The 15,370-nt window shown below is 45.3% G+C and overlaps 1 protein-coding gene across 2 annotated transcripts in view; it reads right to left on the bottom strand.

Moving 5' to 3' along the window:
• FLT1 (fms-related tyrosine kinase 1) overlaps positions 1-15,370 on the bottom strand; it is a 115,126-nt gene extending 99,756 nt beyond the window's left edge. The window contains exon 1 of one of the 2 annotated variants that reach the window (XM_014966062.1): positions 15,050-15,370. In XM_014966062.1, coding sequence (XP_014821548.1) covers positions 15,050-15,107 — 58 coding nt within the window. In that variant the 5' untranslated portion in view covers positions 15,108-15,370. The remainder of the gene's footprint in view (positions 1-15,049) is intronic. The other variant, XM_014966063.1, reaches the window with a different exon arrangement.

Below are 15,370 nucleotides of genomic sequence, written 5' to 3'. Positions count from 1 at the left end.
CAAATATGAACAGCTGTATACACCAAACACAGTAGAAATACATGAACCTTTTCTGGCTGCTATGGATCACCCATTGGAAAGGCCTCCCTCTTTCTTTGGCTGTAGAAGGAACTTTTGGACATCTACTCCAGCTGAAAGCGGCAACTAAATTTCAACTGTATAAACCCTCCAAAGTCAATGGCTGCTTCAGATCCAGTAGCTTTCACTCAGCAGCAGATGTAGGCTCAGATTAGAGGCTGAACAGCAAAGCTGTTCTGAGATGTGGACTTGAACTCCTTCAGTCTGAGAAAGCTTAGAAGACAAGTATCCACTTTGGGAAGGAGATCCTAAAAGTACAAGGATTTAGTACAGAAGGTGAAGAGGCACTGCTCTCATCTGCTGGTTTGAGCGGGGGAGGTTTGTTGTTTTGTGCTCCATTTGCCAGTATTTCCTACCGTTTCCCTATAACATTGATGGAGACAAGAGACCTAAATCACTTTCTTGGACTATCTAGCACAAGTTATGAAAAGAACAAAATAGCTGGTTAGGTCTGCAAAACTGTTTGCCAGAGGTCTTCAGGGACCTGCTTCTTTTCCTTAGCAATATAACAAATGTACACTGTAGGGGTTAACTAACTTTTAACTAACCTTTGGCATCTAAGTTAGTTACATTTATCTGCATTTTAATTTTTAGCTCTGGATATCTTATTTAAGCCATGGCTCCAGTAGTTTTTGTGTATATATTATCATCCATCCCTATTCAAAATATTTAAAGGGTACACTTAAACATAGACATAAACGAAATTACAGCTCACTTGAAGAGGCCTGAAGCAAGGGCATAACAAGAAAAAAGAGGTCCTCTGAACTGCACCACAAATATTTCCAGAAATTTGAATGGTAAAACTATACAAATACACAGACTTCCTCTGCAATTTGTCTAGACAACCGTACTTCTAACTAGAAATTAATATATTCTGCCAGCCATTAAGAGGGGAGAAAAAAAGATGCACCAAATGTTTGAAGAAGCAATTTTTTATGTGGCATCTTGCAAACATACATTTTTCTCACCTGTCATTTAAGGATATCAACTCTGAAATGCTGGACCTGCCAAATAATGCATCATGCTTTTATGGGATAGTCTTCCACAGATGCTTACAATCTATGAGTCTATTCATTTGTGGCTCTGAAATAATGTCCCTTAAGCTAAACACTGAGAAACCGAGATAAGATGTTACAAGAGCTCAGGCAGCTTCTACGAAGAGCAACCCAGGCACTTTGGTTGAGAGGGTTTGTCAATGTCCTCCAACTAAACAATCTGACAGTTTCATGAAACTACCGTGGTCCTGCATTTCATTCATATTCCTCTTGTCGTCCCAGAACTGGAGGCTCAGAAGCTCTCCCAAGAGGGCGGCGTTTATATCCAACTTTATGAATCTTGTTTGTTGCTTTAGAGGGGAACCTGGCCTCAAGCTTCATAGAAGCATAGAATGGTTTGGGTCGGAAGGGACCTTAAAGATCATCAAGATCATAGAGTTCCAACCCCCCTGCCATGGGCAGGAACACCTCCCACTAGACCAGGTTGCTCAAAGCCCCATCCAGCCTGGCCTTGAACACTTCCAGGGATGGGGCATCCACAACCTCTCTGGGCAACCTGTTCCAGTGTCTCACCACCCTCACAGTAACCTTCACAGTTTCCTGAATTGCTCCTTATTTCAGTCTCTAGAAAAGCTGAAAGCACACAACGGTGTTTACAAACAGATCAATATGTATGAAAAAACCCATCAGTAATGGTCTGCCAGAGGAACTCGGTGAGATCAAAGCCCAACTGCTAGAGTTGCAGCACTCAACCCAGTTGCTAGAGAGCAACGTGTAGGTTGCTTCCACTTAAAACTGATGGAAGGGTGGATAATCCATGTGAGTGACAAGCGCTGAGAGCAAAGCAGGAGAGCAAGTCTGCAGCGTCTCGTCGTGACTGCGGGGCTGAGTTCTCAGCTTTGCTCAGCACCAGCAGCAACACCCTGCCCAGGGCCAAAGCCAGCCATGCAGCACCGTGCCCATGCCTGAACCATGCTGGAACCAGGAGACCAGCCCTGGGAATGTGGGCTGGTCTTGTTTTCCAAGTTTGCCAAAGGTGAAGGAGAAGAAAACACTCTAAATGTTACAAACTTTTCTCTTGGTAACTCTACAGGGATATAAGCAAAGACCTCCACATGAAAATCTCAAGATCTATCTTAAATCAAGTGTACAAAACAAGGCAGCCTGGAAGCCTGTATGTCAGAAGATCTGCCTCAGATTTGTTAAAATCAAATAAAAAAAAATAACCAAACAACAGATCCCAGAGCACCCCATCCTGCAGACAAAAAAGAAACACAGATATGCTGGATACATTTTCAAGCTTTTGCCCTTTCACACATATTATGAATATCTAAAAGACACCACAGTATTTGTAAATATTGTGGGCAGGATCTTAAGGAATGCCTAGTGTTTGTCTAACTTTGCTGCCATTGATAAAACCCAGAGTTTCATCACTGATTTCAAGTGCATTTTAGACACGTTAACTCCAGTAGTTAATCACATTAATATGTAAAGAGCTAACATCGATGTATTTGGCATGATAGATCAGATTTGTCATGCATTCATTCATTTAGTTTTTCACTCACAAAAAGCTGAAGTCAAAGATCCTATTTCTAGCCAATGTTGTGGCTTTTGCAAGTAAGTGAGACAATGCTTTTACCAGCCAATGCTAAGTCTTGAAGAAAAATAGCTTTATTTGACATCCTATCTATTCATGGGTCATTAGCTTCCTTACGTTTTTAAACGCTTCAAAACTGAAGCAGAGTACAAACGCAATAGAGTTTGACATGTTTACCAGAAAAGAAAAAGGCAGGAGAATAGCAGGGAAATTCCTACTGTCAATATTTAGAAGCGGCTTATGCCTTCTATGTACCTTCTCCGGGCATTTTACTTGACACTGTCTTTTCTGAAGGGTCATGGCTCAACAGGACACGTTCACTTATCATTGTGCCTGTCACTAAGCGACCATCAGCAGCCTACCCTCACACTGACCTACATTGGGGGGTGCAACTTCTTTTCATGTGACAACAAGAGAACTAATTAATCCTGATAACTGAGGAATCTCCTCCCATAGGGAAAGGGGTGATTTTTTTGGCATATTCTATTTGTTTCGGAAGGCTTATTAGAGACATGTGAAAGTCAGTCAATAGGGCTGCTTCATTAATGAGCAAGCATTAATTTAGATTGCAAAAGTTAGCCATTCTGTCTAAAACAAGGGAAGGACAAATATTTTATTTTAAGAAAGCAGAGGGTATAATCTGTGATTTTCAAAGGAACAAAAGAATAAACTTTCTTCAATTGTTTTTTGCCTTTCAGAAAAGCAATGCTTTTCCTGAATGAAGTAAACAAAAATCTGAATTACCTGTTAATTGATTACAAACAAATTTGTTAAAATTAAAGTAAAATTTAAAAAAGATAAAATAAATGAACATGCATATATTTTTCCAATATGATGTGTGAGTTCAGTTCTACAGACATTTGAGTAACCATACCCACATGATCAAGCTTCCATTTATTTTAGCTAAATCTCAATTTCTCTTAAAAGGATAGACCTGCTAAGCTCAAAATTGTTTGACTATATTTGGGATTATTATCTCCATTCTAATTTTTCCAGTTTCTACTTTTAAATTTCCTTTTATACACTTTGAATTTCTGCTACTTTTGACTAAAGAAAGTAAACCCCAAAGCTAGCTTTATGACTTAGTTAAATATATATATACATATAATTAGAAGTTATTAGAAATTTCCCTGAAATGAATAGGTTTGGTAGGCTTTACTTTTAAAATCTTTTTAATAATTCAAAGCTAAATGACTGTCTTCCAACCACTCCACTTAGTCTGAACATGTTGACTAATCTTTTTTCACCTGCACAGTGAGAGGTTAAGGAGAATGATCAGTTTATCTTTGCAGCTTCAGTGTATACAAAGAATCTGACCTTCTGGGTTTAAAGTGCCATCTGTGGGCAATAAAGTTATCAATCATGAAGTAATTGTTTCAGTCATTGTTGGATTTGCACGTGTTTTAAGGCTTGTTAAACATAACTGACCCTATGTGGTTTTTTACCATCAAATATCATTTCCTCCTGATTCATACACATTCAGCAAAAATGTATTATGTAGAGGACGCTCCTGAACTGGAAAGAGCACACGTGATTTCTTAATAGGGTCTTCACCTCTTAAAATGCTCCTTCAAATGTAGCCCAGGACCTTACTCTTCCTTATGAGCACTTCCTTCTGAGTCACCCCATTGAAGGGAATGGGAATACCCACACGTGTGCAGCTGATGAGCAACTGTAGAATCTGGCCAAAATGCTTAGGAGCATGGTAGTGCCCAGTGGGTTGACCTTCAGTGCAGCTCCAGTGAAAATGAGCTGACTGATCTGCAGCAGCACCTTAACCACAATACGGTCACCAGTTTATCTCGAGTGGAGCATGCAGCTTTATTACATTTTATAAGGAAATCTGTTTGGGTAGTTTTCTTTATTTCAAAGCTCTTCTTGGCAAGCTATTGTATTACCAACTCTTCTAAAGGTACTTCAGGCCATTCTGTGAGTAAATACAACTTTTTTCTACTGGACAAACAGCTGTATCTATCCATAATAATTCCAATTACACCATTACACAACATCACTCTCCTATTTAAAAAAAGGAGAGAGAGGTTAACTCTGAAGAACCATTTAAAGTTTTGATTTACGTCTGAACAGAAGGAGAAATATATTGACCAACAGGTCCTCCTAGTTTAATCAACACTGAAATTCTCATCAGCATCAATGCTTGCATTTATAATACAAGAAAACTTCTAGGCAAAATTGCCTCAAAATTTCAGTGACAATTGGAAAAAAAATATTTCTTTTTCCTGCCTGAAGGCTTTGTCCTGCCGCAGGACTAGAGGTAGAAAGCATACCTCTGGACAATGAAGCTTTCTACTTCTGGGACTGCTGGTGGCTGGGAAGAACTGCTACTAGAAGAAGCTACTCTTCCCCCTCCGTGGCAGCAATAGCCCCTATATTCACCAATGTTGCCTGGGCTTCTACTGCTCTGGTAGAGCCAAAGCAGGCAGCACGGTCTGGTTCCTGCACCCAGAGGTAGAAGCACCATCTCCATTGCCTATACTTAGAAACAGCCTTCAGGAAAGGCCTGCAGTGCCAAACCATGAGTCACCCTGACGTTCAAAGCACTATCTCCACATTTTTCAGATGCTATCTAGATCCCCATCCTAAAGGAAACCTCACAGTCCTTCATACACCTAATTTCATACCACTTCTCTGAAGCAAATCCAAACGTCCTACCTAAAGTCTGCAGAAGAGAACCTAAGACAGCTCATCCGTGAGGTCGCAAGGAGGTACGCCTACGTCCCAAGCTCACACTGACAACTGTCCAGGTGAGCAATCTCGTCATCTGAAGTTGCAACACGTAACCGCTATTTCTACTGAAACAGAACTTTGCAGGGCAACTAAGGGCCATGGGGACTTGCAAGGGTTAACTGCAACTCAAGGTTCTTGGACTCTGAGGTAGCTTTGTCCCTGTTTCCTGTTTGCTCTGGTGCAAGGAGAGGCAGGCTGTGCTAGTACACAGCCCAGCAAACAGAAACACACTCAGGGCAGAAGACACAGTTCAGCCTGTCTCCCTCCTCAACAGATCTATCACCCGCACATGCCTCTCTTGTGCCTGAAATGTGTTCTCATTTGCTTTCAAGAGCAAGAAAATTGTTGGAAGCTATTTACTTACAAAGTACACATTGAGGCATAAAAAACATCAAATCATTGATCTGTCCCTTCCAGGTCCAGAAGGATCATTCTGGTTATCCAGTCTGATGTTCTGCAACACATCCGCAGTGATTTCTGGATCGAATGTTTAAATCCGATTAATCTCAATTACAATTTAAGAATTTAAAGTACCATTAGGGCATAGCAGTCAGCCAAGAAAGGGGACAGGTTAATGTGTGAGAAAGCTGGGCTGCTGCATGACACGGAATTGTAATAGAGTCTGAACGGCGTAAGGTTTATTACAGCAGATTAGAAAAGTCCTGGGCAGACTTAAATGCCTTGACCCTGACTCCATGCCCTGGAATTAAAAATCAGTCAGCAGAGCAATCTGGATACACTACCGCCCAAGAAAGGTCTTCACTGGCACAGAAAGATGTGTATGTCTGCTCTTTGACTAATTGCGTCCTTCCCCCCTCAGTTCTGGATCTCAGAGCGAGTGATAAGAGTTTATTTACTATCCGTATGCTTCTGCTGTCCCTAGATGTGTGTACACACTGATACGGGAATAGATGCTACAGAAGCAAAGCAAAACACCCAGTAGCTAAAAATAGAGCGAGTACAATTCTGATAGCACTTCATTAACACTACTGAGCAGTACACAATAGGATGCCAGCATGGTCAATAGCCATAAACGTAAACAAATGCGTATTTCCTCTATAGCTGCCAAATGTTTTGCCAGTATTTGCCCTAGCTAAGTAAGGCTGTGCTTGCAGAAGCCTGTGGTGAAACCATTTAATAAAAGAGTAGGGGCGAACTGTTCATTTAAAAATTCAGATATAGAGATTTCACAAGCTGAAATCACAGTTGGTTGTCTAAAATAAATCTGCGTCCAATTACTACCAATTGCAAGTATTACCATTTCCCATGGTACCCGGGCAGCTGGAAAGCCCCAAAGACAGCCAACACCATGCAGTTCAGTGCACTGGGCCCAGGCAAAACCTGCTGGAAGGCACTAGTTTCACCAGCTTGTCAGAACACTGCATCCTGTGTGCCCTCAAGTCACCAGCTGATTTTGAGCATGGGCACAGGCACTTTCCATAATGCCATTTAAAAATAATATCCAAAATTTAACATTCGGAGAACCTGGGAGAAAAAAATATATCTTAGTTTCCTGTTTTATGCCTCCAGTTTTAATAAGTCTAGAAACCTAGCATCTGACATGAGCAGTTTTGCCAACATCTAGCCTGGTGAAGGTGCTCGTTTCATTAGCTATTTAAGGAGAAAGCAATTAGAGAGAAGAATTGAATCAGCCATAATCACATTTTATTCCCCATTGAGCATATGGAATTGAAAACGGCAACCTAAATGCACAGTCTAACACCTCCATTATGAACCCTCATGGGATCATGGCTTTGGTAAACCACACCAAAAGGGTAAAATGCACAAATCTATCGTGTGCATTGGGAAAAGCAAGAGCAATATCACCGTTGTGTCCACCTTAGTCTAGTCTTGTCTCCAACAAGAGTGAACGCCCAGCCCAAAGAAGCAGATGTGCTGAGGCTATTCTCAGTAAGGACTGGTTTCACAGCCACATTTGGCATAGGTCCCTGTGGCTCACACACACGCACCTCCACCTTGACATGCCCATCCTGGCCCCTCTGGGGACACCCGGCTCAAGCCATCTCAGATGAGAGGCCATTGTGACTCCATCACGTGCCCATCCAAGAGCCATGGCGGGTGGTCGGCCACTGGCACTCCCCCAGGAGTATGGCTTCATGCCTCCCCCCCGTGCGATGAAGCCTGTGCTGCTGACAGGAGCACAGGTAGACCTACCCATATTACATGTGTGAGCCGTCAGATCTGCTCTGTCACTTACTGACACCTGTCGGCGATCACTGTGCCCCTGCTCTATTTCCCCCATCACTGATCACAGCACATAACCATTGGTTTGATATTTTTTTGAGAAAAGTTTGTACCATTAACTGGCGTCATAGGAAAGTATTGATACGGTACCAAAGATAAAGCATGTACATTAAAAACAGACTAAAAAATTACTCAAAATTCCTATGTAGACTGAGAAGGTATGTTTTCTTGACTAATTTCAATTTATTTGCCAACTTGATGCTGAAGTTTTGTTACAGATTTCCTGGCAGGAATAGGATTGAATGGGAAGACTATTTCTTAGAGACGTCTATGCAGACAAAGTGCCTACCTGCCAGTAACCTGTCAGCTCACCCAGCAGCACAGGCCTATCAAATCCATTTGGAGCTGTACTATCCATTAAACTGTTACTTCTACAGCAGCCATTTCACACAGAGTCACACAGAGTCTTCTAGGTTGGAAGGGACCTTAAAGATCATCTTGTCCAACCGTCAACCTAACTGACAAAAATAGACACCCACACAACAAACAAGGAGCATCATCACTAAACCATACCTCCCAGCACTTCATCAACCCATCTTTTGAACACCTCCAGGGATGGTGCCTCAATCACCTCCCTGGGCAGCCCATTCCAATGTCTGATAACCCTTTCAGTGAAAAAATTTTTCCTAATATCCAGCCTGAACCTCCCCTGGTGCAACTTGAGGCCATTTCCTCTTGTCCTGTCGCCTGTGACTTGGGAGAAGAGACTGCCCCCCACCTCTCTACACCCTCCTTTCAGGTAGTTGTAGAGAGCAATAAGTGTGCACAGAAGTAAATTAGGAACTAAATAAAAGACAAGGTAAAGCAAAGTTGCAGGATTTCCACTTTGCTGAAGGCTGCCGGTTATTATTTCCTATGCTCCATCATTATGGCTGAACCGTCCTGTAACACTCCAAGGGAAAAAAAAAAAAAAAAGACAAAATCAGGAACTGACTTTCCATCCACCCTACTTTAACCTTTAAAACAGAGCCATAAGCTAAAGCCCTGGGTTCAAAACAAGGGAAAATAACTAATGCGACACAACAATTTAAACTAAAGAGGTGAGAACCAGAACAGTCTGCGTAGAAGAGTCCTTCCTTTGCAATAGGTCAAGAGGCTGAACCCATTCTGCAGTTAAATGACATCTAAACCACAAAGTCTATGGTAGGTGCAGAAAACTGCTGGCAAGCTTGCCTGTGGCTCGGTTTACACTAGGAAATTATAATCATTAATACTTGTAAAATAGATTAGGACGAACATTGTAGCACTGGATGAAACAAAGAAAGGTAGGTTCTCACCCCAAATGCTACCAGCATAACAGAAGTAAATTCTCTGTATTATACAATATAATGCAATTTAATCCCACTATGTTATATCCATTTGCCGTAAACATAGACAACACCTCAATTTTGGCAGACACTAATTTTGGATTCCTTGACCCTCAGTCCCACGGTTTCTGAGTAGATAATAGTGGATTTTAGATCATACTACAAAAAAGTTTCCTCTCTGGAGAATTTTATCAGATAACTGCTTCCTGCAAGGTTCCTTGAACCTCCCCTGAAGATCAGATGTTGGACACCGACAGAGACATGACATGGAGCTAAATAGAGCCCTTGTCTTATCCAGGATGGCAACTCTCACGCTTCTGTTAACATTAGTCCATGCTGATCCTGATGAGAGGTTTTTCCACAGAGGAACGACAATGGGAACAAAAGGGGCGAATTCCTTCGCTCCGTGGCAGGGAAGAATCCCACAGGAAGGACGCTGAAGTTAACTATGTGAAATTGTGAAATTCCTCTCATGAAACGCCCTCACACTCATCCCTCACCGCTCCCCACGCACTAAGCAGGGGGTCCTGTTCCCAGAGCACGGGCTTCCCAAGGGAACTTCCGAGGAGCAGAGACATCTGCTCACGGGTCCCCGGCTCTGCAAGGGCCACCATGCCCGCAGGGGGTCCTGTTCCCAGAGCACGGGCTTCCCAAGGGAACTTCCGAGGAGCAGAGACATCTGCTCATGGGTCCCCAGCTCTGCAAGGGCCACCATGCCCTGCCCGCTTTGCCCCCACTGCCAGGCACGGCACAGAAATAATGTCACCACATTGCCACAGCATCTTCAACCCACTGAAGTCCTAGAAATCGCTTCCTTCTAACCACTTCCCCATCCTTCAGCTGCTCTAATGGCAAAGGGCACCTTGTTTCAAGGCCATAGGTCCAAAAGAAGGGAATACAACTTAAAAGGGATTGTGTTTAGGAGTGCTTAGTGCCACGTAACAGTGAATGTTGGAAGAGCAGCCCCACCGTCTAGAAAAGTCATGCAAACAGGAATTGCTGTCAACCGCATCACACTGGGTTGTGTTCTGAATATGTTACAGGGGTCACAACTTCATGGGTATGAACAAACTGATTTTGGTAATGAAAATCAACTGGGATTTAATGGAAAAACAACAGAGATAGCAAAATCAGGTCATCGTGAACATGAACATTTTGTTTCTCCATTAACACGAATCAAGCAAAAGCCTGGGAAAGATGATGAATAAATCAGTAAACTGTTTCACAAGCATCTATAATGGTCCTGAATAATACAGATGCGTCACAAGCAAAATCATCCTCCTCTTCATCTTTAGGCCATTGTGCCACAAAATAAAAACCCCAAATACCAAACATGACTTACTAGAGAAGTAACAGTCATCCACACTCCCAGTCCAAGTTTCTCCATACATCTCAATGTCTCAAGGCTTAGGTTTCAGAAAAAAAGTACCTCTGAAATGTATAGTTTCAAATCTTTTCCCCCACACCCTTGTGTTTCCCAATCTGTTATTGCTTTGCTTAGTTCCGGCATGAATTCATTCTGCCTGTCACAAAAGGCATGATATTGTGCCATGCTTGGCTTTGGAGAGAGCATTAATGCCTGTATTTTCACTTTTCAAGCTGCTTCTTGCAGTATTTTTTTTTCTTTTAACCACCAGGATTTATGCAGTGCTGACCTCCAACTGTGGAGCACCTTCCTGGACCAATTTGAGGACGAGCAGTTCCCCACATGGTGGATTAAGTAGTCAGGCCATTCCCAGCTGGGAATGCTTGGAGAAGGTTGTTTCTTGGCTGCAGGAATATGTGCAGTAAGGACGCATCTCTCTGCGCATAAGGGCATAGAGAGAAGAGCCTGGTGCTGTCCATGGGTGGAATTCCTGCTCAAATATGCACAGAAACCTTTTCTCACATTCTTAAAAATATTGATAGAGAATGAAAAGAGGTTCTTGGAGGGGGAAGTGAGATCTAAAGATAATGTGTGTCTGTGACAGGAGCAGTTTGCCGGTTGCTTTCACACCAGTAGGAGAGACTTGTCTCCAAGAGCAGAGGTGGCTGTGGTAGCTGGGCATTCTACACCTCACTGCAAAGCTACTCTTGCAGCAGTCTCACTTTCCATTCCCACCGGGGCTGCAGCAGGAAGACCCAACCCCTAACTCTGGGAGATTAAAAGGAACGATTTGCTGATAAAGCCCCACTGGACACAGAATTTTGAAAGACCAAACCTTAATGCTCATCTGCTGAGCTTCTTCCTTTCCCAGTCCCAGTCAGACATGAAAACTAGCAACTCAATAAACATTGTGCTTCAAGTTTCCAAACCACATTAAAGTAGAAGGACTCAACAACTGATCTGAAAATCTGGACAATTTCCTTTTGTCCTATACACCCACACAATGTGAAGGGCTACTGGTTTCAGTCTTTGAAGCATCTGACAAAAAATAGACTCAGCTTGTTTGTTCACATGTTTAAAAACCCAACCCGACTGAATAAATCCTCAAATCTCCAGAGTCACATATTTGTAGAGTTTTTAATGTATTGGGTGCTGCTGGATATGAAGATCTTCTCTAGGCACGGGCCGAGTCCTGATTTCATCCCACATAAACCATAAATCTTGAGGATGTCAGACTAGACCAAAGGAATTGCTCCGGATTTACACCAGCTATAAGAGAATGAAATTTAGCTTTGAGTAAAATATATGAGCAAAACACCTATCTGGTAAAACATTGGTAAGTGATGTAAGTGATTTTCTTTAGCAATGCCAGAAAGTTTGATACTTAAACTCTATGCATACTTTTTTTTTAAAACCTGTGCTATACAGCAGGGTCTAACACTTCTGCCTTATGTGAATGTAATTTTTAAAGGATCCCAGTTTCCATGAAGAGCCAGAAGAAGTGGGAAACCCTTTATTTCCAGTCTCCATTAAGATCTCCAGCCCTGATCCCTGAGTGTCTGCGCAGCTGCTGCAGCTGAGTACTCACTTCAAACCAAAACCTTAACGTATGAACTTCCATCTGAATAGCACTTTCAGAAAAGTCAGGTTAGTTATTGTAAGAAATTAACCTCAGCAATGATTAGATTTGACCTGGAATTTCTTCCTTCATTTTTTCCAGCTGACCATGAAATTGAAATGTCCATCACTCGCTGGGGATTTTGATGATCTAGTTCCAACTGGAATAACTGAGATTCGTATAGCACTGCCCACAGATAAGACTGTAATAGAGTCTACTTATCTTTTAGCTGCTAATTGTGAGGTATTGCTTCTGTGTGGACAGCTGGAAATAAAGCAAAATTATCTGCCTATGTTTCTGGCCACATAATCCTCAATCCAGGCTGCAGAATCTGATCTTTTCAGACTTTAAACCCATTTCTTCACATTCTCAAATGCTATTGATTAAAATCATTGTCATATGAAGTCTAGGATAGGGAGACTGAACTTAATATGGCAACAACATTTTCATGTTGACCATTATATCTACAGTCTTCAGCATAAATGTATGCTATATAATTTGTGGAATGAATATATACAAGTTATAAAGGAAACATATGTGAGTACTATGCAAAACGCAGAGAAAAGTGTTGTTCTTTCCCATGACAGCCAAAATACACCTGTGCATAGAAATACAAAAGGGCTGAAGTGCCCAACGCTCACATGTCAAAGAAACATAATTTCCTTAATCTCATTTTCAAATGGGGACTCCCGTGGTTTCTAGCTTGCAAGTTGCTTTGGGGAAATTTAAATTATTAAATAGACATTAAATAGACAAGCTAAAAGATCTCCTTCTATTGGATGCTTATGAAGCTCTCTGTAGCAACTCCTGACTATTTCTGTGAATCTCCTCCAGTACCTGTCAGTACATGGCAGCTCTGCATACACCCGCAGAGACTGCATCACAAGAGTGGACCACACAGCAGTGATGAATTGAGTTTCATCAACAGCACTTGAAAGGGGAAGTGCTGGACAGCCCAAGTAAGAATTTTAAGTAAATAGGCAATGAAGGAGGTTGAAATGGGAAGAAAAGCATAGACTGGCACACGGTACAAAGCATCCCACCACTTCACCAATAACTTTGAAGTGAGCTGTGCAAATGCAAGCATGGAGAGTTTCACCAGAAGAAGTATGATGAACCTATCTGGGATGTCCAAAAGAAGCTGTGTGAGGATGATTTTCTTTCAAAAGAAAATAAATGGAACAAAACCAAGAAGTTGGAAAAAGTCTAAATTCTGATTTGGAGCACAATCTCTTGTATGTTTAAGGAGGGGGGCATACAAATTTCCAGCAAACTTGTTGTAAAGACACTCAGCCAAACTACAGAGAAGTACCTTTCCAGTGCCTACCGAACCTGAGCCGACCTGGGGATGTACGTCCCCACAGCCCAGCACCTAGGGCAGAGGAGCCCGGTTTTCCCTTAAGCAAGCCAAATTTTTCCCATTGGAATTGATCTCGGGTGCACAGGCCTCTGCCAGTCCCTGGAACAGGAAGGTGAACCAGGGTCTCCTGCAGCCCCTGGCTCACAGAAGTCACCATCTCCCTGGGCAGTGGGTTTGCCACGATTTGCACAATGGAAAACCTTTCCGACAGGAAAGAGGAAGCCAGTCCCCCAGCAAGGGCTGGTCACCGCGGGAGCCCATGTGGGAGCGGGACGCCGAAGTTCAAGCTCAAGCTGTGAAGGAAGCCTGGCAAGGATCTGAACCCACGTTTCCTGTATCCAAGGGTGGGTGTCTCACGCCTGTGCCTATTCCATCCTGGGCATAAGGACCTCCTTGGCAGAGACAAAGAATGTGGGGAAATTAGCCCTTTCCTGGGAAAAAAAAAAAAAAAAAAAAAAAAAAAGAATACCTATATATCTGTTTCAAAGTTGATGAATCAGCACTTCCCGAGCAGGAAAACGTCTCGTCGGAGGGACCCCGCCAGCTCTCCTCCCGCCGGCCGGTAGCAGGGGCAGTGCCCGGGGAACGCCGCGCCGGGGCCGCTCCCGCAGCGGTGCGGAGCAGCCCGAGCCCGTGGCCTCTTGCGCGGGGGAGCGTGGCAAGTCCCCAGCCGCGGAAACGCCACTGGCCTCGACCCCCGTCCCGGAGGGCGCTCGGGTTTTTCCTTCCCCACCCGGGATTTGCTCTCACTCCCCGCGCTGCGTGGAACTGTCCCCCGCACGGCCGCGTCCCGGGGCGCACCTGGGAGCCCCGTGCGGGACATGAGGATCTCGAGGGCGGGAGGGCTGCGGGACCGCCGATCCACCCCGGGGGGGGTAGCCCAGATGTGCCCACGCGGGACTGGTCCTTGCCCCCACGCACCCCCGCTCCCAGGTGACCAGCAACGCAACGCGGGAACGCGCTCCCCACCCCGGCGCTCCGTCCCGGGAGGGACGGCTCTTTACTCAAAGTAAAATAAAACTCGATTAAGAAAAGCCAATCTGCACCGATCCATCCCGGCGCACGCAGCATTGCGGGATGCCGGAGCCGGAGAGCAGCTCCATCCCACTCTCCAGAGACACCCACGCCGGGTACCCCGCGGCCACCCCCCGCGGGCAGCCCCGACCGACGCTCCGCCGCCCCGCCCGGGCGGGAGGCAGCAGGAACCGGGATTTTTGCGAAGGAAAAGGGCACCTTTTCGGCTTCACGGGCAGAACTGGGAGAGGCTGACACTTAGAAACAAAGCGGGGAGGAAAGAAGCCTGCCCTGCAGCCGAGACACGCTTTCTTTCCGTGATGCACCGGTTAGGATATCGCCCGGGCCGGGGGTCCCCCGCGGTACCGGGAGAGACACCGCCGCCTTGCCCGGGGGGAGAGGAAGAACCGCGGGTCCGCACCGCCGGCATCCCCGGGGCGCTGCTCCCGGGACACACCGCCGGGGATCCGGAGGATAACGACGGCTCGGGATGCGGCGTTTCGCAACTCTCTAAAAAGCGGGGGTCTCTTCTCCCGGCCCTGCCCTGCCCAGGGGAGATGGGCCGAGGGGGAGGCAGGTGCTCCAGCCGACAAGCGGGGTGCGGCGGGGCCGGGCGGGGGGCACGGGAGGCAGATGGCTGGTGGCACGTCGCGGAGAAGGAGGAGCGGAGCGGGATGAGGCGGCGGGTCCCGGCGGAGCCTTACCTGCGAGCAGGAGGACGGCTCCCAGCAGCACGGTCCCTGAGAGCAGCTGGCGGGGCATGGTCCTGCCCGCGGGAGCGCAGGGCTCTGACCCAGCCGAGGGCAGCGAGGCAGCGGCAGAGGCGCCGGCGGGGCTCCGACGGGCTCTCCTCGGTCCCGGGCTCCTCCCGCGGTGGCAGAGATAACGGCGCGGCGCGGGATCCGCATCCAGCAGCCTCCCAGCCCTCCCGCCCGCCCCGGCCCGCGGAAAGGGAGTGTCCGCCGCCAGCCGCCCTGCCAGCTTCACCTCCCGCGGACATCAATTACCGGCCAGACCCGGCCCCG

Source organism: Calidris pugnax, unplaced genomic scaffold, assembly GCF_001431845.1.
Source record: "Calidris pugnax isolate Ruff unplaced genomic scaffold, ASM143184v1 scaffold20, whole genome shotgun sequence".
Lineage (NCBI taxonomy): Eukaryota > Metazoa > Chordata > Aves > Charadriiformes > Scolopacidae > Calidris > Calidris pugnax.
The sequence above is the reverse complement of the archived record's forward strand: the minus strand, read 5'-3'. Positions and strand labels throughout refer to the sequence as shown.